General features: G+C 42.8%; 2 protein-coding genes across 3 annotated transcripts in view; one reads left to right on the top strand and one right to left on the bottom strand.

The window, feature by feature from the left end:
• Positions 1-1,266, top strand: part of Crybg3 (crystallin beta-gamma domain containing 3) — a 107,928-nt gene extending 106,662 nt beyond the window's left edge. Inside the window, exon 22 of the mRNA XM_036203484.1 lies at positions 59-1,266. Coding sequence (XP_036059377.1) covers positions 59-147 — 89 coding nt within the window. The 3' untranslated portion in view covers positions 148-1,266. The remainder of the gene's footprint in view (positions 1-58) is intronic.
• A 305-nt stretch (positions 1,267-1,571) lies between these two features.
• Riox2 (ribosomal oxygenase 2) lies at positions 1,572-24,008 on the bottom strand. Of its 2 annotated transcripts, none has more exons than XM_036203486.1 (10): positions 23,952-24,008; positions 17,881-18,338; positions 14,749-14,868; positions 13,593-13,721; positions 9,490-9,593; positions 6,169-6,271; positions 5,213-5,384; positions 3,710-3,798; positions 2,262-2,351; positions 1,572-1,795 (listed from the first exon to the last, which is right to left on the bottom strand). In XM_036203486.1, exons 2-10 carry the CDS (start codon positions 18,316-18,318, stop codon positions 1,637-1,639), a joined length of 1,404 nt encoding a protein of 467 aa, XP_036059379.1. In that variant the 5' UTR covers positions 18,319-18,338; positions 23,952-24,008; the 3' UTR covers positions 1,572-1,636. The 2 variants fall into 2 exon arrangements, with proteins under 2 accessions (XP_036059379.1, XP_036059380.1); XM_036203487.1 differs by having other exon boundaries at positions 5,213-5,381.
• Between the last annotated feature and the right edge of the window lie 688 nt (positions 24,009-24,696).

The raw sequence follows: 24,696 nt of genomic DNA, 5'->3' as shown, positions 1-24,696 counted from the left end.
CATAATAAAAAGGTTGTGAGATTGTGCAACTGCTAATCTTTTGGGATTTCTATTTTAGGAGGAAACTATTACGACAAGACTCATGTTATTGTCAATCAGCCCCTGGAGGGAGAAGAAACACAGAAATGGGACATTGAAATCTTGTGAGAACCACAAAGACGTCTCCACCAACTTATTGCCCCATGTGCATGGGAAGGAAGTGTGTCCACACTGCTCACAGAAAGAATTTCCTCCCAAGCAGTAAAATTACTGCTCCATGGAAAAGCTAAAAGTATTCTCACCGGTTATGCAGTGTCCTTGTGAAGAAAATGTAATGATTTCTTTTACTGATGGATCCAGTTGTGGTGACCAATTTCCCGAAATCTGTATTTTCTCTCCTACCCACCAAACATGAATCGTATTCTTGATGGCGCGTTCCTGGACAAAGCTGTCACCTGCATTAGTATTATTAGCATCGTGCTCTGTGTGAGTGAGGCACAGGGAAACAACTCCTACAGGTTGTCATACTCCTGGAGGAAGAGGAGCAATTTTTTTTAGCACCACCTGAAGACACATTTAATTAGCTTTTGTATTAAGCTGCTGCTGTATTGAATAAGCCTTAGAGTTTCTATATAGAAATTTGTATAACTCAAACACCCATAAGTATTTATATTCTTTAATGAACAGACCCCAGGAAGGGGCCTCAGTATGAGGCAGAAGGCACTAATACTAATGTATTTTCTGCTGTATGGCCAATCTTTACTGTTTTACTAACTCTAAATGTATAAATTGACACCCTGGTGTTAACCAAGATGTCTTAAGGTCACCACTATTAAGAGTATTGTCACCTACATATAAAAGTTAATATCTTCCTAAAGGACTACCTACCAAAGGTTCAGAGAAAGCAAACAGGGCTTCTCCTTTGCCACTTTTCTCTACTCAGTGACACTACGGTGACCTGCACAGGTCAACAGCCTGCCCTTTCGTGAGACAGCCACTGCTTTCAACCCCAAGTTTTACTAGAAAGAAAAGAATACTCTATTTTTACATAAATTCTCCAACAATATTTTTAAAAATAACAACCTCTATGCACTTTAGACTCAAAGACGTCCGACTTTGAGTATTTTGTATACACTTGGTCTCTCCATGTACATACTGGTCTCTGGCCCTTCTGTCATCCAAGCAACGCCTGGAAGCCCCTCAGATCCAGATGCCTCTCATGGGTGTAGCAGGATTTCATGAAACATGTTTATTTTAATGAGAAAAAGGGGCATGTATACTCAAATATATGTATATTTTCATTGTAAAGAAAAAAAAAAACAACTTTATTCCTAAGTTTTAACTGTTAAGTATTTTTAGAGCCAAGGAGGCTCTTTAAAGGAGTTATTTCTTCCAAAGAACCAAGACAAAGCCAGGTTACTGACATAATTCTCTATGACACATGTCCTGGAGTTGTGCCTTTTCTACAACACTGGATTAAATAAACTTGTCAGAAGTAATTTCCTACTTTCCCTCGTGTCCATGAGTACATGTGGAAACATGCCAGCTTCTCCCTGGTCTATGGCGCAACCATGATGCCTCGACCCAGGGTGTTAATCAGAATACCTTTTAATTGAAACTATGTGCATAGAAAATAACAGCTGTCTGTATATAGGCACTAGAGTACGTGGATTAAACACTCCGTCCAGAGAGAGACTGCCAGGTTGCTCTTTTCTTCATCTGTGTCAAGTTTCAGGTCCTTGATAGGCACTGCTGAACCACTCCAGATTTGCTTCAGAGCATCCATGTGTGAGAGAGGAAATCGAAGTCCATGCATCTTAAGAGGGATACATTGTTTAGTACAAAAAAAAAAAAAAAATACTTCATAGATTTTTGTATAAGCGTACATAATTCTCACTTGGATAATAGATACACACATATATATATATGTACCTATATATCATATCCTTCACAACTATGAAACTTGTTTTGGAAAAACTATTTCAACTGTAATTAGCTAATTCACAAAAGTCATCAATTCCCATGTGAAAGCTTAGACTCAACAAGTACTTTGAGAGCAAAGTTGTACAGAATGCTTGGCATTCATCACACTTTTCCTGTAAGGTCACATTGTGTTTTCAAGTTGCCATCTTAATTATCCCTGTGCAAGTGTCCTCCTATCAGTCAAGTAAAATGTCGGGTCTACACTGCACCTATAAATGCACATGACCTGTCAATCACAAGTAATTATCCCAGCCATAACCCAAACCACAGGAAAGACCATGTTTTCAGTTGGAACACACCCGTGCTTCCGCCTCGTCTCCCATCATGTGTGTCTCTCTCAGGTTCTTCAGAGAATGATAGATGTAAACCATCTTTTGTTGAGCTTCATCCTTTAAAGAAAATGTCAAGTTATCAACAAGACAAATATTGAGGGCTTCAGTACTAGAAGGGTTTAACAACCATTCCCCACCATGGAAAATCTTTTAGGGGGAGACAGAGGTGTCCTCACTGTGTAGCTGTGGCTGGCGTGGAACCATCTATGTAAACTAGGCTGGCCTTTAATTCATATAGACTTGCCTGGAATTGGGCATACAGCATCATACCTAGTCCCAATGCAAATCTTAAAGCCTTGATCCTCCAGTGAAATTTACTCAATTCTGTTCAGAATCCTCTGGGCACAAAGTTATGTATACAGCTGTTGATATTTGACATCACTGTTTTATATGTCAACGTATCAGTGAGTTTCTTCCTTGAACCATCTGCACTTTGTTCTATCAGAATTTGATATTCCTAGGAACAGTTAAGAAGTGGTCAATTGTTGAGAAATATGAGATGTTATTTACTAAAATTCCATTGAATGATCTCTACTTCCTTCAATCCCCATCCTAAATGACTTATTTTTTTCACAACCTTTATCTTTCTTTGTCACTGCTTAGCTAAAGGCCTGGGGCACCATACAGTGTCTCATACTTATTAGTTATCAGAATCATCAGGATGATTTTTAAAAATAGGTATGAGTGTATACTTCAGTGGTTTTATTTATGTCATCCTTCTCCAGGCTTAGCCCTGATGGCTATTAGGAATTAACAGGTAAAGCCTTAGGTACAGAATAGTTCTCATACACTTAGGATTGTTTGGGGGGCTTAAAAAAAATCATTTTTTATATATGGGTGCATGTATGTCTGTATACCACCTACATGCCTGGAACTTACTGAGGACAGAAGAGGACAATGAATACCCTGGAACTGGAGCTAGATAGTTGTGAGCTGCTGCCTGAGAATTGAACCTGGGTCCTCCGTAAGAATAGCAAGTGCTCTTAACTACTGAGCCATCACTCCAGCCACAGGAATTTACACTTTTAGGAAGCTTTCCTACTAGCCACTTCGGAGAACCACTGAATAAAAGGCCAAATTACAGGGTATAGACTTTGTTCTCTATGATCTAGACTACAGAATTTAAGCCAGATCTCTGCAGTCTAAAGAACAAGAGGGACTGAGACAGGGAAACTCAAAACAAGTTCTTCAGTTGTACATGCACGAGCAGTGTAGCCTACAGTCGATTCAGAAGCAAAGATCAGACATACACTCAGAGGAGAAGGAAGAGGACTCTGGGGTTGAGGACAAGCTCCTACACTGCCAACATGAAGGACAGTCTGGAACAGGAACTGTGAGTCAGACACTACCTAGTGGAGTAATGTGAGATTCATGGAAATAGTACAAATAGAGGAAATCTTTCTCTGGATACTCACAGACTGATTCTGATCTGGCCCTACTGTGAGGACAACGTGATCTCTAAACTGCAGTCTTATTTTGCTGTCAAACGTTGGGAACTTATCACCTAGAAAACAAAACCAGCCACCAAAAAGAAACCAACAGGTTCATACTTGCTTGCAATGCATCTTTTAGCTCACATTCTCCCAAGCACTCACTCCAACATGTATGGTGATAATTAAAAGTGAAGCTTGCATCACCATGGATCTCATTCTTATACTGATACAGACATATCATTAGGTAAATAATAATTCAAGTTAATAGTGAATTAGAGGGCTAGGTGTGGGGCTCAGTGGGAGGGTGCTTACCTAGCATGCACAAAGCCTGTATTCAATTCCCAACCCCACACACAAAGAGTACATTAAATAGACATAAGTAAGCCCAAAACACAGTGGATGGAAAGAACTGTTGCTCTCTGTGGGAATTCTCACCTCTCTACATTTGGGCTCTGGAAGGAATGAGCTGTCTGACAATGGCACATGATTTAGTCCATGTTAAGTCCTATAAAAGTACCACCACTCATAACTGGGTCTGAACTCAAGCAAAAACAAAAACACTGCTCAAACTACTAGTGACCCAACACTCTACGCTGGTTCCAGTGAAGGTGCTGCTTATCTGAGGCAACTTAAGTCTTGTACATTCTTCCCACTCAGTGGGTAATATCTAAAAGAGACCCATCTACTTCCAGACAGCACCAATACATAACAATGCTTTGCTTTCATGAGTCTTCTTGAAACTCTGAAATATCCTAGATTAAGACCACATCCTGTGAATCCTTTCTAATGCAGTTTTACAGAGAGAATCTACAATTTTCTAGTGGTGGTGGTGGTACACACCTTTATTTTTATTTATTTTTTTCCCTGGAACAGAGGACCGAACCCAGGGCCTTGCACTTGGCTAGGCAAGAGCTCTACCACTGAGCTAAATCCCCAACCCTGAATCTACAATTTTCAATGTGTACAGTTTTCTGGTTACAAGTCAAAATATACAACTTTGAATTTGGGAGTGTGTTCTTAGTGCTTTTGCTAAAGGACACTGATAGCACATATCTGGCATTTTACCGGTTCAAGACTAGACCTGTCACATAGAGTCAGCCACAACTTGGGAGATTCATGCTATCTTTGACCATTCTTTTATTTACCTGGTGGTGACAGCATTTTTACAAGCTTGCCTTAATTCTAACAAGACGTCAGTATTCAAATTCTTCAACATTTTTGAAGATGATGAATAAATGACTACTCAAATACATTCCTCAACCAAAATTAGTTATTTCCTGTCATACTGTAGGCAAGTTCTTGAAAATGACTTGGGAGTAATGAGGACAGCATGTCTGTCAAACCACATACACTAAGGAAAGATTGCTGTCCACATGAAGCCTAAAATGTTTCATATGTTCCATCTGCTCCAAGTGGAGACCAGCCAGTAAATCATCAAGCATTCCCCACTACCCCAGGCACCCAGAAGGAAATATCAAGCTCCACCTGGTTCCAACACATCTGTTCCAGTTTCCTCACAGTAAGGGGGGAGTCTGTACATGACAAAATCCTTCTTCATGTCTGATGACAGCAGTCCTTTTCTGTCCTCTAGACGGTCTGCAAGTGTTCTCAGAAAGCCACTCAACTTTCTTTTTGCAGCAGCTGGGGTGTCCACCTGCTGAAAGTAAAGACGTGAACTCTGACTGGATGCTGGTGGAATAGGGGCCAGGTCAGTTTTGACTGTAGTATGCTGAGCCTCAATCCCAACACTACAGCCTAACACCCACTGACAGAAACTATGTCATTCCATGGTAGGAAGGGACAGCGTGGACCTTAGGAAAAGGAAGCCTATTAATTCCTTGTGCAGTGTTCATCTTACATAGTCTATCATTTGTTAAAATGTAGGTTAAAAACAATAACTAAAATCATTTTCAGAATTTTGTTTGGAGAGGGGGATCCTTGGACATACAGTATAGTCCAGGCTCTGTCTTTGGAAAGCAAGTCATTGATCACCTTAGGCAATGAAAGGAACCTTTGTTTGATTCAGCCCCAATCAACTTACTGAAAGCAAATGCAGAAATGGTCAGGACACCAAGGAACATACCAAGGCCCAAGTCTGCGTGTGCCTCTTCTAGAACCAGAAACCTGATAGGTGCTCGGTATAGACTTGTGGCCATGTTTGTTTGTTCAACTATTTACTTAGCCAATATTCCCAGTCTTACTACTGCTGTGAGAATACACAAAACACCTTCGAACAACAGTCACAAATGGCCTCAGATGAACGGCCCCACACGAAGCCACACTCCATTTGCTGTGTAAACCCTGCAGCTCAGCAGGCCAGCACAGAAGGCTAGCTCATTTGATCTGGGAAGAAGGAAGGTCCTTGGGTCCCTAGGAGGTAGAGCTTCACCTGACCTGGTCCCTGGCTTGCCACCTCCATTTCTATCTGCTTCTATTCTCACCATGAGCATCTTCAGGGGCATTCCAGTCCTTAGGGCCACATCTTCCTTTGCAATGTCAAATACAAGCCCAGAAATGGAATCCAACAGGAAATCTCCCCATGAACTAGAACATGAAAACAAGAAAATGGAAAACCAAAGTTGTTACTGAATAAACAAGATATGTAAATATCCATTACTACCAAAGCTGCCAATGGCGCTTGCCCATTTCCAAGGACTCGGAAAATTAAACAGACACTATCACAAAGAAGGAACTTCAAATGATTAGACTAAACACAGCCTCGAGGGCAGTTTTATGGAGAAAAAATTTCAACAATGACATAGGAGTCCTAGGAAAAAAAAAAACTTACATGCATTAAGTTCAACAGAAACATGTTTAAGGTAACAGACAAATCTCTGTACTTGACAGTGAAATGCCACATTTTACTTAAGAGAGAAGCTGATCCTCAGTAAAACACCTACCAACATCAACAGTTTAAAACAAAATTGATTTCTAATAATGGTTTTACTGAGGTACAGAGCAAGTCAGGGTCAAAAAATAACACCTACAGCTAACTAGTAGTGTTCAATTAACTTTGCTTCCTCTAAGGTAGTTAGAATCATCTCATTTCCGCCTCTGTGGCAGTTAGAATTAGCTCTTTCCCAACCATGTACCAGTTGAAGTAAGAAAACACTCTGTGGGGTTGCTTTCTTTAAACACTGCTTAGCTTGTTTAAATATCTCCCGTGTCACCAGCAGATTTCAAACGGAGGACTATATGCAAAATGCAAAGTCACAGGATGGCTTCTGCTTCTCAAGTCAGGAAAATGGTACTCTTCTTGCTTCCCATGCTAGAAGAGTAGCAAAGGAGGGCACAAGAGCCTCTTGAGACATTTTCCCCAAAGCATCCACTATGTGGTGGTCACACTCATGTGCGACTTACGCCACAGCCTCTTTCACTATTCCTGAACACAGAGGATAGCAGCACCTCTCTGAACAAGAAAAATACATGCTCCCTTTGCAGGGTTTTGGGTGGAAATCCTATGGCAACAGCTCATATAGGAATTTGATGGCAGAGAAAATGTTCTTCTGAGAGTAAGATCATCATCTTGGGAGTTTCCAAAAATCAGGAATAACACCACCTCCTGAGGGATTTGCTTCATATTACCTAATTCAGTCTGCAGGAGCCCACATAGCAGGGCCCTGCTAGTTCAATGATGCCTCTTTGAGAGGTGTGAAGAAATGGCTATATACTTCCTTACCATAGTAGGAGCCCACACTCATAGCACAGAAAAACCTGTGGAAAGGCCTGGCTCTCGGATTACATTCCTCCATTCTAGCTCCTGTATTTCCTTCCTATCCAAATACAAGTCCAGACGAGGTACATGAGCCACAGTGCCCACTCAGTCCAGACCAGCAACCTGCAACCTGGAAAACTCTTTCCTAGCCCCAGATGATTAGTTTAAGATAACAAAAGATGGATGGGATGGATGATAGGAATGGACGATAGCAATATCCACACGAGGTGCAAAGGAAAAAGAGTGATAAAAAACAGGGCTGGCAAGATGGACTAATGAATAGAGGCCAGGGATGCCTGATTGTGGTCCCTGGAACCCACAGTGGGTAGAGAATACAGCTAGGTAGCTCTAGCTCTAACACAGTCAGTCAGTCAGTCTCTCTCTCTCTCTCTCTCTCTCTCTCTCTCTCTCTCTCCCCCCTCCCTCCCTCCCTCTTTCCCTCCCTCCCGTAGGTGTCTCTCACACACACTAAAGAGGGCTTGGAGTGGTTAAAGGAAATTCTTGAGGACTTAAGTGTTGGTTTCCAACACAACTATATGGTGGCTCACAATTATCTGTAACTCTAAGTCCAAGGCATCTAACATCCTCTTGTGGCCTAAGAGGGCACCAGGCACATATGCAGTACATGTGCACATACATCCATTCAGCCAAATACCAATATACAGAAAACAATATAATCTCTAAAAACAAAACAAAAAAAAAAAAAAAAAAAAAAAGAGAGAAAATAAGAAAAAGGGAACCAGATAGTAACAGAAAGAGAAATGAAAGGAAAGCAGAAGTTAAGAATTTTACCATGGAACCATCAGTGCGCCCACCAAGCAGAATTAGGAGTAAGGGATTAACTGTGTGACTGTAATGATGGGGCAGCAGAATATACACAGACATTTATAGGGATATATGTGATTGCCAAGGTTCATACTCTTCGGACTGGAACTTTCAGGGTTCCTATGACTCATTCTTAATTGTCCCTACTCTTCTCTTTCCATGTTTCCCATGTGTGGGATATGAGAGTACATTTGTCAGTGAGTGTGATTATATGTACATGACTGTGTGTACATGTGCGCTGAGGCCAGAGCAGGTATCAGATGGCCTGCTCTAGCACTCTCAGCCATATTCCTTTGAGAACCTGGAGCCATGATGGTAGCCAAGTCCCAGTGACTCCCTTGACCCTACTGTCCATACCCTGGGGTTATAGGGATATGCACACCATCCCAAACTCCTTCACGTTTACATGGATGCTGACTATCTGAACTCAGGTCCTCATGCGTGCATAGTCAGCGGCACTCTTACCCACTGGGCCATCTCTGTATCTCCCCCAGCTCATCCTGACTGGTCTCAGAGATCTTCTGTTCTTTATATCTAGTTAGGTATTTTCGAAAATGGAAACCTAATACAAATTTAGGCCTCCCAACTGTGTGCAAACAGCACTAACCTCAGGCCAGCCAGGATGCAACTACTTCCCCCAATAAATCTCCTCAACATTGGGTGAGTTTCACAGAGCAGTCATGAGGAAGTAGAGCTATACTTCTTAATTCGTTTTACAAGTTACTGCTTTTCAGTAGGAGGAACTTGATGTCCCTTGGTCCTGGAATGCCTTCTCCTACCACCCATGATGTTCTGACCCACACCTACTGAATCATCCATTAAGATTCACTCATCTGTATGTAAAGTCCTCTCTGAGCCCATCCCTGATACTTAAATTGAACTGAACATATTCTTCTAAGCTCCATGAGTCTCTCTGCAAACCTACTGTGACATACCGATAGCTATAGGTTTTCTGCTTTTCTTTTCCTTGCCTCTCTAATGGACCCTCTGTCCTCTACTTAGGCACTTTCCCGCATCCTTTACATACAGTGGGATCTATGAGGCTTACAATAGGATATTTAGAGAGGCTGACATGTCAAAGCAATATGGATGTCAGCAAGAGAGGCAGCACGGAACAAGAGGTAGTGGACAACTGCCTCAGGTCTATCCTGAATGTAGCTGCTGTGAGTGGTAACTCAGAGCTGTCCTAAGATACTCCGTTAGTAGGAAGCAAAGGCCTTACTTGTTCTGATAGGTGCTAATGGTCACATGAGTGGAGTGGGCCAGGCCTGAAGGAGTTTCTGCCTGATGAATGGTCCCTCTGGGGAAGTACAACAAATCACCAGGCTAAAGGAAGAAAGAGAGGTTGTAAGTACACATCACAGTCTTTTTTGATTTAAGAAGATAAACATGTTTTAAGTTCTACATTCTAGAAACCACTGTTCCAGGAATAGTCTGTATGCTGGGTTCATGTGGTGTCTGTGAGCCCGATAAAGTCGTTATTTTCAAGGAGACACCAGATATACCTGAAACTAACCTCACAGGATGGTGATGCAAAAAAGGTAACACCCTGTTTCTGGGGTGGCTACTCTCTTCCTCTTGGTTAAGCTAGGGCTTTCAGTCATAGGGCCAGTGAGACTTGCTTATCTGTCCCTTGACTTGGTTTCTCTCTCAATAAAATGGGACAATAGCCCCAATGCCTGCAGCATTATTCAGAGGATTAAGGAAATGCTGTTTCCAAGCACTGGGGCAGCAATGGGGTAGGCTTTTATTAGTCACTGCCAGTCCTCATCTCGAGACTTTCCTTTACGTCTTTCCGACAGCATCTTTACCATACATACCTTGTACTCCCCAGAGCCTGCACCAACAAAGCAGTGTAGAACATGGATAGATACATGCATGGATGCATGGATGGAAGGATGAAAGGATGGAAGGAAGGAAGGAAGGAAGGAAGGAAGGAAGGAAGGAAGGAAGGAAGGAAGGATGGAAGGAAGGAAGGAAAGATGGATGGATGGATGGATGGATGGAAGGATGGTGGATGGAAGGAAGGAAGGAAGGAAGGAAGGAAGGAAGGATGGATGGATGGATGGATGGAAGGGTGGATGGATGGATGGATGGAAGGAAGGAAGGAAGGATGGTGGATGGACGGGTGGATGGAAGGATGGATGGATGGAAGGATGGAAGGAAGGATGGATGGATGGATGGATGGAAGGAAGGATGGATGGAAGGAAGGATGGATGGATGGATGGATGGAAGGAAGGATGGATGGAAGGAAGGAAGGATGGATGGATGGATGGAAGGAAGGAAGGAAGGAAGGAAGGAAGGAAGGAAGGAAGGAAGGAAAATTATCCTATCTCTATGTAAACTTAAAACCTGGATATAATTAAACATGAGTAATTTTCATAGGTGGGTAAGCTACTTCCATCCATTCTCCCTTTCCTCTCTCCTACACTAATGACAGAAACACTCTGCTCTTACTTCTGCCCTGAGCTGCCTTTGCCCTAATCTCATCCACAATACAATATTCTGTGTAGAGACTAAGAAGAAAAGGAATCTTGAGCTGCTCACCTCCTCTTTCTAAGCACAGAAAGCAGTCAAGATCTCTTTAAAACCCAAGAGCCTGGGAAGCAGTGCTCAATACAACAGCTTAAAGGGAATTTAAAAAATTTTCTTCAAAGCAAGAGAAAATATACATGTATCTGTGTGCTTGTACATAAATGTATAAAGTATACCTGAGTATGTAAGTATAAAATGTGTATGTATGTGCATGCTATGTAAATATTATGAAGTGTGCATGTATGTGTATATGTATGTGCATGTGTTATGTGTTTGTGTGTGTATACATATTCTTAAGAGTTTACTTGGCTGCTGGTGTACTCTATATATCAAAATGGCAGTACTTCAAGTAAATAAACATTTTTTTTTTTTTTTTTTTTTGGCAATTTACACCCATTGTTTATCATTTCTGTGCTACCCTTCACATATACACTTCATTCACTCCACAAGAATCAGAATCCTGCCCTCAGGCCTTTCGGGAATGACTAGGAGGCAGAGGTTCTGCCATCACCAGTGGGGCCGACTTAAGACTTCTGACCTTTAGACTAAAATTAAATCTAGGTTATTACAACAATCACTATGATAACAGAGACACACAGACATCTTATCCAAGGAATTTTATTTTATAAAGGAAGCATCAAAACGATATACTTCCCCACAGCCTGCAGGGTAAATATTATGATCTCCTGATTTAGATATTTATTTGCTAAAAGGCACCGCAGCTAAGTGACATCAGCTTAATTCAGCTCTAGGCCACAGCCCCAAGCAGAGACTAGAGGGGCTTTTGCACCCTGAGACCCACACTAGACCCACTACCCAGGCTAGCAATAGAATAGCGGGACAGTTGATAAGGGCTTTGGAGTTATCACTGCAGGCCCCTACTCCTGCCTCAGTGTGGTGGTTAGAAAAGAATGGTCCTCATAGGTTTGTATGTTAGAACACTTGGTTTCCAGTTGGTGGCTGCTTGGGAAGAATTAGAAGGTGTGATCCTGCTGGAAGGCAGGCTTGAGGCTTTAAAATCCTTCTGCTAAGCCCTGTGCGCGCGCACACGCGCTCTCTCTCTCTCTCTCTCTCTCTCTCTCTCTCTCTCTCTCTCTCCCCTCCCTCTCTCTGCCCGTTTACAATATGAGACGTGAGCTCTCAGCTGTTCCTGCCACCCTGCCTTCACTACTCCATCATGGACTCCACCCCTCTGAAATCATAAGCCCAAGTGCTGTCTTTGATAAGTTACCTTGGTCATAGTGTTTTATCCCAGCAACAGAAAGGAGCTAAGACAGACTCCATTTGAAGGGTCCTACTGAGGTACCTTTGGTTTACAGGCCCACAACAGAAGAGAATGTGAGCAGTATATTAGGACAATGCATTATAAATGGGTGTGATTGTACTCTAATAAACTATCTAGTAGGACAGAATTTTGGTCAATAAGCTATAGTCTGATAACAGCTTATCAAGTGCACATAAAAACGTTATTTATTCAAGTTTCCTAATAATATTAGGCACCCATCCAAAAACAAGGTTATGGTGATATTTTATTTGTACTGAAATGTGATTTTATTTGTATGATAATAAATAAAGTTGCCTGGGGGTCAGAGCGGAAGCCATAGCAGAAGCTGGGTGGTGGCAGCACACGCCTTTATTCCCAGCACTTGGGATGCAGAGCTAGGCAGGATCTCTGTGTGTTCAAGAATACAGCCAGCATGGAGACACACACCTTTAATCTCAATACCAACCATAGAAGACCTGGAGGTCTGTACAGACAGTGACAAGGAAGTCATGTGGCTGGGTTTACAACCAATGAGAAGGCAGAACAGAAAGTCAATAAAAGGACAGACACACAGGAAGTAGGTCTCTTGCTGAGGGAAGGACAGCAGTGGCAGTGAAAGGTAACAAAAGGTTTTTAGCTCTTAGCTATTGCTCTGACCTTGTGGGCTTTTAACTCTGCATTTGGCTCTGTGTTTCTTATTTAATAAGACTTTTCATCTACACAAGGTACTGTTTCCTTCTAGCTTTTGGCAGGCAAATCTTAAAATCAAGAAAGAGATATAGGCACAGATGAGAATTAGACACTAGTTATACCCTCAGGATGCAAGAAACATGGGAACACTTAACTACACACAAATAGTTCCAATGTAAGAAAAGTATGTATGTTTTCTAATAAAGGGCATGAAGTTTATTTATGAAGCTTTCCTGCCTCTTTACATCCTCTTTTCAAGACCACCTCCGGCCTGAGCCTGGTTATGTTCCCACCCAAACGAACTGCAGCAAGATACCAAGGAAGCACAACATGGACCAGCTACTTGGCTCCCTGGAAAGGAACCCATGGGCACTTTCCTAGCGACTATTCATCTAGCAACGCTATGCTGGGGAGAAGAGCACTATCAGGAAGAAAACAGGTGGTGATGAAGTTTCTGCCAAGAAAATGAAGGGAACCTTGGCTGTGCTGTGCTTACATGCTACTACTGACTTAAATGTGGAGAAACAGGCCAATGCCTAACCTTCCACTTTATTCTAGAGAAGCTGGTGATTGACTGAATTCAACGTATTTCTGCTGAGCTGGAGCGTGCATGGAGAGCATTTTTGGAAGATAAACAGAAGATTACCTTAGCTCACTTAGCTCTAAGACCTTACAGAAGCCAGCTGGTCTGGTGGGCTACAGTGAGGGCTACCCATCGCTGGAATCCTCAGGACACATCCCACAGGGATCTCTACATTACCTGGAAACTCTGCCTGAACTTGTCAGAGCAACCAAGATAACCAGCTCCAGAGATGTGCCACATGCCCTTCCCATACCTTCAATGTGAAGTCATGTGTTGGTGTGCCAATCCGTTCCTCGGGCTCCACACTGTACTCACGTGCCAGGGGCACAGTGGGGGAGTAGAGGCGCCAGTGTTTTTCTCCCTCCAGCTGCAGGATAAAAACCTACAAAAAGCCACAGACCCGAGAGCATGAGAAAGCGTCCTGACAACCTGTGGGCAATGAGCTTCTAGAACTTTCAAACATCAGAAATGCATGCCCCTTACACACTTCCACTACTAGTAATCAGGAACCATGGTGTTGGACATTCCTTCTTCTCACTTGTCAAGACATTGCTAAGCTCTTTATATTCCACTAGCTTTTGAATCTTCTAACAGCTAGGCAGTGGAAACCATAATCTCTGATAGAAAAATTTGATATTTGATATAAGTGAATGACCCAGAGCTTAAAAATTACAAGGATCCTTGGCAAATAGAAAAATATTATAGTTTTTTATTCTTCGTTTGGCTAAAATTGTCTTAATAGTCTACTAGGAATATTAAACACACACAACACTTTTGGACAATGTGTTTATATCAAATAGCTCTCAGGGGGAAAAAGGGATTTTTTTGTTAATATCTGTTTTCACACCTTGTATAAGTACAAAAGTAAAACTACAAAATACACAAGCCAATGAGTTAACTTTTTTGGAAGTCCCATAAGAATGAACTCAACACTTGTCAAGGTGCCAGGGCTTAAGTGGAACCAGGACCTTCATTCAAGCTGCACCAAGGTTTTTCTAAGTGGAAAAAATATACATATTGTTGGCAACCACTGAAATGGACAAAGTGAAAAAGCAAATGTAAGGCCTGTGATCCACTTTACTTCTTTTGTAATTTTTTTAGAAGTTGTTTTTTTGTTTGCTTTTATTAGAGAAAAAATCCTGTTTCTAAGAGTGTGCTCGTCTTTGAATTAGAAAGGCTGCAGCCATGCCCCTGCTTTGAGAAAGAGCTGGAAACCAGCTTGCAGGGATATGCTTTGGCTCAACATCCCAACATGGAGATGAGGTCAGGAGCTCCAGGGAGGACACAGAAGAACAGCTACAGTCCTGGTCGACCAGCCCTCCAGAGTAATGACGTCAACCCTGACAACCCAACAAGCCTGGCTCTCAGCAGTTCTGCTTTCCAGCCTGGCACTAGGCTTCTTCTCTTACCTCAACATCATCATAATGGGGAGGGAGCCCCTGAGATCCTGCTGGAGTCATGTATACATTCGAGCCAACTAAGGAACCAAAGTAACATTCCAGCTTTTCCTGGATCCTCCAAAACTCATTCTTTAACAAAGAAAAAAGAAAAGGGGTGTGAATAGAAAATAAAGAAATGAAGTGTTCAGTTAGGATGTCTCTGTGGTGCAATTTACAGGTCAGACAATTAAATAAGGCAAGGTTCCTCTGGAATCTTCGAATCTTTGCATTCCTGGCAAAGGATATGAACAGGTGAGTGAGAGACTGGCCAGAAAGACAATTCAATTTGTACTTTTAAAAACTTGCTCTGGCTGTGGGGTATGGAATGGACGGCAGAACTTCAAGAGAGACTTACCTGGAAGCTATTGATTAAGCAGCAAAAGCCAGGAACGAGCAGAGTGGTTAAAGTGGCAGAGAAAAATGAAAAGAGGAAGACACACTGTGGAGGTAGAGAAGGACTCTGCAAACCAAAGGGGGAAAAGAGAAACTTGACTGATCCATTTACTGAGATGGGAAAAGGCTACTGACAAAGAACCAGTTGTCAGGGGCTGGGAAGTATGAGCTCAGCCAGTAAAGTGCCTGTCACATAGACATGGAGAGATGAGCTTGAATCCCTGGCACCCACTCAAAAAGCCGAACACAGTGTGTGCCTTTAACCCCAGCCCTGGAAAGGTGATGGCAGTCTAGCCTGAATGGGGAGCTTCAGGTCCAATGAATGGTCCTGCTTCAAGGAAAAAAAAAAAGATGAAACATGATAGAGGAACACAGCCTCTGGCCTTCACATAAACACACATATACACACCTCATCTGCACCCCTCACCCACACAAACACATATAACACAACCACACCCCCACACACACATACACACAGCCCACCGGCACTCCCCTACACACACACACACACACACACACACACACACACACACACAGTTTCAGGAGGAAAAAAATGTTCTAAGCTGGAAATGTTAGATTTGGGAAGCTACGATTTCCTATGGTTCTGTTTTGAAGTCAGTCTGACGCTCTAACAGGGAGTAAGGCCAGGAATTTACACTTGGGAACTCCTAAAAAATAAACATTTAAAGCAAGGGGAGAACTGACAACCTAGGGGACAGAGGAGAACAAGCTGAGCTAGAGGAGGATCTCCAGTCACTCATCAGTGATAAATAAGGCAGCCTGAGGAACCCTACGTGCCTGAGTTGAGAGAGATCTGAGTTACCTAATACAGGTAAGAACAAGTCAGCAAGTAGGCCTTGTGGACAACAGTATATCCTACCTTCTAGGTGCTTAACCCCTGCTAATTTAAGACCCTTCATAATAATCCTGTCTCACAGGGTGGGAAAGATCATTAACACCAGTTTACAAGTAAGGAAGCCAAAGCAAAAAGCACACCATCATTAACTGGAACCAAGACTCCAATCTGGGCAGCCTTCAAGACCTTTTGGATGGATGGTGTGTGTGTGTGTGTGTGTGTGTGTGTGTGTGTGTGTGTGTGTGTGTGTGTAGGGGGCGCTGATGGGGTGTATATACGTGTGGGTGAACCAAACCTTCAAGGCAGTTTGCAAAAGGCAAGTCACCTACTCTAAACATATTACAGAGACTAAGGCTTTAATACACAGGAATGCACAGTGACTGATGTTATAAACATTTGGTTTGTTGGGTACACTAGTGAACACAGAGCGTTAGTTCTATCACTGGACTAAAAAGAATCCAGTGTTAATAGCCAGTGAGAAAGAATTGGGTCAGCAAGGAAAAAGCTTTGAGAGACACCTTTATGAATGAAGACCACTGGGTTTCCTTATTTATAGATCTCAGAGATTCCCCTTAGCACAGGAAAAATAAATTAATGGCCTCCAAATAGCTCTGAAGAGTTAACAGAGCTCCCAAAGAGCCTAATTTATTTTGGAGAGAGGCAACAGGACCTGGCTCTCTAATTACTTGGTATCTGGCACCACTAAGAAGCCTTGGCTGGCTCTTGCTCTCTACTGTCCCAAGAGATCTTTTAGGAATGTCTAGGTAACTTTATGGCGCCCAATGCAAACATCAGTTATCACTAAGGAGGAGGAAAAAACCACTGGTATGTAATTGATGAATCTATCTCTTTTCTTAAGGGTCACCCCAAATGCTACCAGTTCTGCATGTTTTCCCATTTATCTTGGCCCTCTGATTTTTGTGTCTTCAAACTGTGTCCATGAATAAAAGATGTAGAGTCAAACCATGTTGGTCAATGTTGCAGTTACAAGCTCAGTGATGGTGCTTTCTTTATAAAAGGATGCTATCCTCATTTACAATGACCACCCAGGAGCTCAGTGTCACAAGTTCTGTTATTAATGTTAACATGTTTTTCTTGGCTATCCACCTGGTCACAGCTCTGAGGCCTCCACTTAGAAAGATGTAGGCAATAGAGGGAGATAACCTGTTTTTACCTCGATGCTACCATGTGCCTGAAAATGCAGCAACAGGACAAAACAGAGGGAGGAAATGCATCAGCTCCTTAAACACACCCTACAGGTGCAATGTTACTTTAATAAGGTTAGAAACTTGGGAGTCTTTGGTTATTGCAGCTTAATGCTACTTAAAACATCCACCTATCGTTGTTGGAGATTCAAAATATCCAGCCAGAGACTAGGGAGATGGCTCAGTGGGTGAGAACACCCCCTGTGCAAGCAGAAGAGCCTGAGTTAAGCTCCTTAGTACCCACATCCAAGATGATGTAGCAAAGTATGTTTGTAATATTAGTAATGAGGAAATAGGGGGCGGAGACAGTTGGGCTCCCTTAGCTCATTGACTAGCCAATCTAAACAAATGGTTAGCTCCAGGATCAGTGGGAGACCCTAACCTCAAACATATAAGGTGGAGAGCAATACAGGAAGAGATCCAACATCTTTCTGTCCTCCAGACATGTCTGCATTGAGTGAGCACATTGTACACACAAATTTATCCAAAAGGTAATATATTCTCCCATGTTCAAATGTATTTAAAGACCAAATAGATGCTATGCATTCTCAAAATAATCTTTATCTTCAAACCATATGCTCAGTCTTAATGTGGACAAATGCTACCAGTTTCATATGGATGAGAACTTCGCCGTGGGAGATCTGTTACCTTAAATCTCTGTGGTTGGTGAAACTGAATTGTTGCCCTCTTCTGATCAAAATCTTTTCTCAGCTGAAGGAAGTGTACTTTGCCATCCTTATTTAAAACCTTCTTCTTCCCATTGATGCACCGGCAGACGTTCACATCTTTTCCATAGTACAGCCCTAGAAGGCAGAGCCTATTCAGATCTGAGAATTTGAACAGAGACTGGTAATATGTGGCCAGTGAAGGGTCATTCCTCTGAATGAGAAGAGGCTTTTGTTCCCAGAATTCCTTGAAAAAAGTCTCTACTTTGATGGGTGAGATTAAACTTTCAAAAAGAGCAGTGGGGCTGCTGAAATTTAATGCAGACAGACTGTCAGATACATCCATCTTCATCTGCTTGCAGGAAACAGACCCATCTTCTTCCTTCCCATCTCCTGTAGGCTTTCCCTTCTTCTTAGGCATTGTTCACAAGTAAAGCAAACCTACCAACAGAAAAAATATGTGACCATTTTGCCTCTTTGAGAACTCCTCATTAGTCAGTACTACACCTCCAGGATGAGACAGGGGTAAGCCACTGTCATTTCTTCCAAGATCATTCAGCATTAAACACCACTCAGTCTGTACAGTTATCTAAAGGAAAACATAATTTTCTTATGCATATAAGCACTAAGTACTGGAAATCATTATTAATTAGAAGACTTGATTATCCCAAATTAAACCATTCAACTCTCTCAGTTCTTCCTCAAAGGTTTAGCCTATGGCCATGGAAACAGGGAAGCCAAAAAATCTTGAATTTGGTTGCAATCAGCACCATGTCCTGAATTTAAATAGATACACTCTGTTATAAACATTTGATACAGAATTAGAACAGCTGTCTAATGCCAGGTGCTGCTCAACACAACACCATATTAAACCTTCCCAAGTAGAAGCCAATGTGCCCTGGGCAGTGGCATCACCTGGTGCCTGGAATAGGATTCTAAACAGTGGAAACTCCACTTTCAAGTGAGATTATTCTTGGGAACTGTCACTATCAAGGAACTCTACCTCTGGCCATTAAAAAATAATAATAATTAAGAAGTTTAAAAATGAAGGTTAAAAACAGGTATATGACACATCTTCAAAAAGATTTAACTTTTTAACTGAAACAAAGCATCAATAATTAGCCTCTAACACAGCACTTCTCCAATTCCATATGCACAAACACACAGGGGCATCAAGTAGACCAGGCGACCACGGTGACAACACTGCTGGTCTGTGGCACACATCTGGGTAGCCAAAGGACCAACATTCCCAAACATCCCCAAATGACAACTCTTGTTACTTATATAGGTCTCTTCCATGTGGAGACAAAAACCGTAATTCAAAATATATAAATATTCACAGAATAAAAAAATTACAAATATGACTTGCAAAGTTTTGGGGACCAAAATGTTTGATTCTGGAATGCCTACAAATGTATAATAAGACATGTAGTCTAACCCTGAAATTGTGTATTTGAGATAGTCAACTATAGGAGGATTTCTTTTGTCTGGGTTTCAGGGGCTTTAGTCGACTGGATGGCTTTACTGTCTGGAGCTTGAGGAGAGTCTCAACATCACAGCCTAGAGGATGTGATAAGTGCAGTTACCTCATGGTAGCAGGGAAGCAAAAAGAGGCTAGGGTACCTGTTGGGGAATATTAACTTAAAGTGTGTTACTTTTGTTTATATTGCATTTTTTAACTCTGTGAAGCTGTGTTACTGTGCCTGTCTAAAACACCTAATGGTCTAATAAAGAGCTGATGGTCAACAGGGAGGCAGGGGAAAGGATAGGTGGGGCTGGAAGGCAAAGAGAAGAAATCTGGGAGAGTAGAAATCTCGGAGCAAGAGGAGGAGGACATCAGAGGTCAGACATTCAGCTATATAGCAAGCCACAGAATATGAGTAAAAGTAAGATTACAGAAGAAAGAAAAAGAAAAAGCCCAGAGGCAAAAGGCCAGGCATTTATAATTAAGAATAAGCCTCCATGTGATTTATTTGGAAGCTGGGTGGTGGCCACAAGAGTAAAAACAACCAAGTACCAACATCCCCTTCAAGGGCACCCTTCCATGAACTAACTTCTTTCTACCCAGGAGTGCCAGACAGAGGCTAACAACCAAGCTGCCAGTACAAAGGCTGGAGAAAAGGGGACAATTTAAAACTAAAACCAAATTCATTTACACTTCATATACTGCTTATACACATAGCCTGGGGGTAATTTTCTGCCTTATTTTCATGTACCTCCAATTTTATGGCATCATGCTGGTGCTCACTAGACTCTGGGGCCGGTCAGATTTGGATTAGTAATGTACAAGCTGTATAGCTTTTCTCTTTTTCTTTCTTTCTGATCCTGAGAAGAGGTCCTGCTTCTCTGAGTCCTGTTTAAATGCCTGTTCCCAAACGCCACCAAGACTCATAGTGCTTAGAAAACAATGAATGTTCCTCAAGAAGCCCAGTAACTTAAAATGCTGACTTCCTACTATGCCGAGTTCGCAGCAATGCAAGAAGGCCGTCTTCTCCTCTCATCATCTCTGGAGCAGCATTTAGCAGCTCTGGGGACTGATGAGTATGCTGGTCTGGGAAGTTCTAGAATGATCTGCAACACCTAATTTTTAAAAGACTTTAAAATGCAACCCAGATGTAAATTGAATGAATTAAAAAGTGGAAACTGAACAAATATAAAACTCTGACGGTCTTATTTTAGCATCTAAACTTTGTAGCACCAAGTAGCTGAGTTCTTTCAGAAAGCACAGAGGACCATTGTGGCAAACTGTGACAAACTGATACAACACAGAGCAGGAGCTAAAGACAATTTGGAAAAAGATAAACTAAGGTTAAGATACATGCTTTGGATATTCCTTTTCATTCAAACCAAACAGCTTCAATTTTTTTTTTTGGGGGGGAGGATAGTTTCAAGAAAGGGTTTCTCTGTGTAGCCCTGACTGTCCTAGAACTTGCCCTGTAGCCCAGGCTAGCCTCTATCTCAGAGATCTGCCTGCCTCTGCATCCCGAGTGCTGGGATTAAGGGCAAGCGCCACCACCTCCCGGCTTCAATCTTAACCCAAGTAATCAAAGCTTTGGTGAGATAAAGACAGCTGGGATTCTGAAGAGATGTAGAAATACAAAATATGAAGACAGACTCACTAAATAACACTCGTGTAGACAGTTAAGAAAGAAGGCTCTAACTCCTGTTCTTTTAAAAGCCAGTTTGTGGCTAATATTTCTGGAGAATTTTTACTACAATTAAATAAATTAAAAAAAAAAAAAAAAAGGCAGCCCAAATATGCAACCAACACAGCGGACACTGTAAACCTGCCTTTCTGCGGATCTGGAACTTCGGTGCACACCAAGCAGAGGCTGCCTGGATCGTCAGTCACCAGCCCTCTCTCCCCAAAACCCTTGTCACTAGGCCTCTAATAGCCTCGCTGCTGGGCAATGGTTCTACCTGCTGATACAAGCCTGTTCTGGAACAACTGAGAGTGACTCCATTAAAGACCCTTGGAATCTCCAGCTGGCCACCCCAGGAATTCATCCCTTGTACATTTCTCCTGGGCTACTTAGTATCTCATGTAGTGAACTGCTGAGCCTCTCACATTTGAATTTTAAAAAACTGTTAAGACTCTGTAGACCAGGCTGGCCTCTAAATCAGAGATCCACCTGGCTCTGCCTCCCGAGTGCTGGGATTAAAGGCATGCGCCACCGCCACCTGGCTCAGCTTACTCTCTTACAGAACCCAGGACCACTAACTAGCCCAAAGAGGGCCACACATACAATGGGCTGAGCCTTTCCCCATCAATCACTAATTAAGAAAAATGCCTTACAACTGGATCTTATGGAGGTATTTTCTCAGTTGAGGTTCCCCACTTTCAGAGAATTCTAGCTTGTGTAAAGCTGATGTAAGACTAGCCAGCACAGGTACCTTCCAGAGTAATCTTATACTGAAGGCACACTCTCACAACTGTTCAGTTTGACATTTGAAGATGAGAAACAAGTGAAAAGCTGGTTTCCCTAGGAATAACCTATGTGAACGGCTAAAGTGCACTAAATACTTAAAAATAAAACTACTTAAGGATTTTTTCCCATCTATAATCACCAAAAGTTAACCCCAAGACTATAGAACTTACCTTGCCTACTATTACACCATCGATTATTTCCCCCTTTATTCACACTAAAATGATCTGGACCTCAATTACAAACAAACTCAGATGTTACTAGATATATAAACATTAGATTACTGACAACACTCATTTTTTTGTTTGTTTCTACAGCTTTTGGAGGGCGGAGCAGAGTAGACACAGTTACCCCATTGAGCCTATCTACAAATATCCGAAGTTCTAGCACCATTTCAGATGCAGTAAGAAGCACAAAGAGGCAAAGACAGTTCTTGGATTCCAGGAAACAAAGTAACTGAATAAGAGACTGCTTTGTCTGGAATGGTGCAGTGCCTGCTTGTAAGACCTATGGATCACACAGATAGAAATTCTTTCTTTCTATAAAGCTAAGGGTGTGTGTGTGGAGTTGGGGGAGGAGGGGATGAGGGGGAGCAAGCCCTAAAGAGGAATTGTTTTCATTGAGTTGACTTAAAGCACTTAAAGGTAAAAGGACTTCCAACAGTCCCAGTTTATAAACTGGGAACCGCCATACCACTGATAAACTCTATAAGAAAATAAATGTTGGTACCTGTACTATCGTCGACAAATTTAGAGTCTTTACATTTTAGGGCGCCCTAACCTTTGCCATGGTAAAATTTAATAACAAGAAGTCACCAGAGCTTCTTGACAATTACCTCTACATTGCCTGCCAGAACCTAGCCAAGTATGACAGGAAAGTTAAGTGAGAATTTACTCACGAGAGTATACCAAATTCTCAAAAGCCTTACCCCCCCCCCCCCCCAAAAAAAAAACCCACAACAACAGCAACAAAATCACAAAACAGCAGTTGGGAAAGACAGGAGGCTTGCACGATAAAGGACTAGTCTGGGAGAGTCCCCATAGGCGCAAGTACTTATTACTGAGCAGTATTTTAACTCGCAAATTGCTAGACGCACATCAAGCCTCTTGGGTTACCACTTCTGATGCTGGAGGCAGAAATTTACATTCACATTAGTTCTTAATTAATGAATTTTAAGCCCATTAACCTAAAATACACTAGATTGAACTCGGCTCAATTAAACACACCTGACAATAATTATATACTGTGGGCCTGAGAGACGGATGGCTCAGAGGGTAAGGGCACCGGCTGACCACCCTGACCACCTGAGTCTAATCCCTGAGACCCACAGAGTGGAAGGAAAGGACTCCCTCAAAGTGTCCTCCAGCCTTCACTGGCACACCGTAACACGCATGCATCCACACACACACAACATAAATAAAATGCAGAACTGTGAAAATTATATATTTATATATATTGCTTGTAACAAGATCACCGGGCTAACATGAAGTAACTTTTTTTTTTTTTTTTTAGCACACAGAAAGTTTCATTAATTCAGAGATGTCTCACTGACTGGCAGCTGTGTTTGGGGGCTTTATACAACCAGAATACGAATTGTGTCTTACTAATATATGGGGGGGTGGGGGTGAGGTCACAAAAGATGCAGCCCCAAAGCAAGACGCATCCTGGTGTAAAAAAGGAGCTGGTCAAACACACTGCCCGGCACCGGAAGTTCAGATGATGACTGGTGGAACAGGAGCCGAGACTTCCTGAAACCTGTTCTAGTTCACCTGTTGGAAAACCAGGGGTCAGGGCGGCCGTCTTCCGCACTTGTACACACATGAAAGTGGCAGCCGAGCCACTCCGAGTCAGGGTTGGGCGACAAACCATGCCTGTCCCGCCTCCGTCGGCGGCTCTGCTCGGAGCCCTCCTGCCGGCACGGGGTCCGCGCCCCTGACCGCCGCCCGGGCTGCTGCGCGCGCAGCCCGGCTCGAGAACGCCGGCCGAACTCTCGTGGACTCCGCCGCCAGCCCCGCGGTCCGCACCGCCCGGTCCCCAGGCCGCCCTGGGCCCTCCGGAGCTGCACCCCTCAGCCCGACCCCAGGCCACACACTGCAAGGCACCGCCCTACCGGAATCATCTCACTCACCCGGCTCGGCCTGTTGCGCGTGGCGGCGAGCTGACCCGGTTACAGCATGGAGGGGCGTGGCGGCGTGGGCACGTCCAGGGCGTGCTCCCGCTCTGGGCCCGCCCCCAGCAAGGCTCCGCCCCTGAGGAGAGGCCCCGCCCCCTCTGGCAAAGACCCTGAACAAGAGCCCCGCCCCTGCCCACGCTAACTGGGCGTCCCCTGCGAAGTGCACGTCTGCAGGCTTGAAAGGTAGACCACTGAACTAACAAATCGGAGAATGTGAACGTGCTTTTTATGGTTGACAACTTCCGAATCTGAAGTTAGGGGGACATCTGAAAATCTGAGCAGTTCCCTTTACAAACATACACAAATGAACATGCTTCTTGAGTGTGCTTTGTGCTTGCTTGGTTTAAAAACCCGGTGGCGGCGCACGCCTTTAAATCCCGGCACTCAGGAGGCAGAGGCAGGAGGATCTCTGTGAGTTCGAGGCCAGCCTGGTCTACAAAGCGAGTCCCAGGAAGGGCGCAAAGCTACACAGGGAAACCCTGTCTCGAAAAAAAAAAAAAAATATCCAATTATTATTACCCTAATAATTTGGGTACCAACTATATTATTTAAACTTCATATATTTTTATTCCAATTTAAAAAAATGTATTGGCTTTTTTCATACAATATATTTTGATAATATTCTTTCCTCTCTCCCAAATCCTTCCAGATTCTCTGTACCTCCCTACTCACCCAATTCATGTTCTTTTTGATTAAAAAA

The sequence above is a fragment of the Onychomys torridus genome, chromosome 12, assembly GCF_903995425.1.
Source record: "Onychomys torridus chromosome 12, mOncTor1.1, whole genome shotgun sequence".
In the NCBI taxonomy this organism is placed as follows: domain Eukaryota; kingdom Metazoa; phylum Chordata; class Mammalia; order Rodentia; family Cricetidae; genus Onychomys; species Onychomys torridus.
The sequence above is the reverse complement of the archived record's forward strand: the minus strand, read 5'-3'. Positions and strand labels throughout refer to the sequence as shown.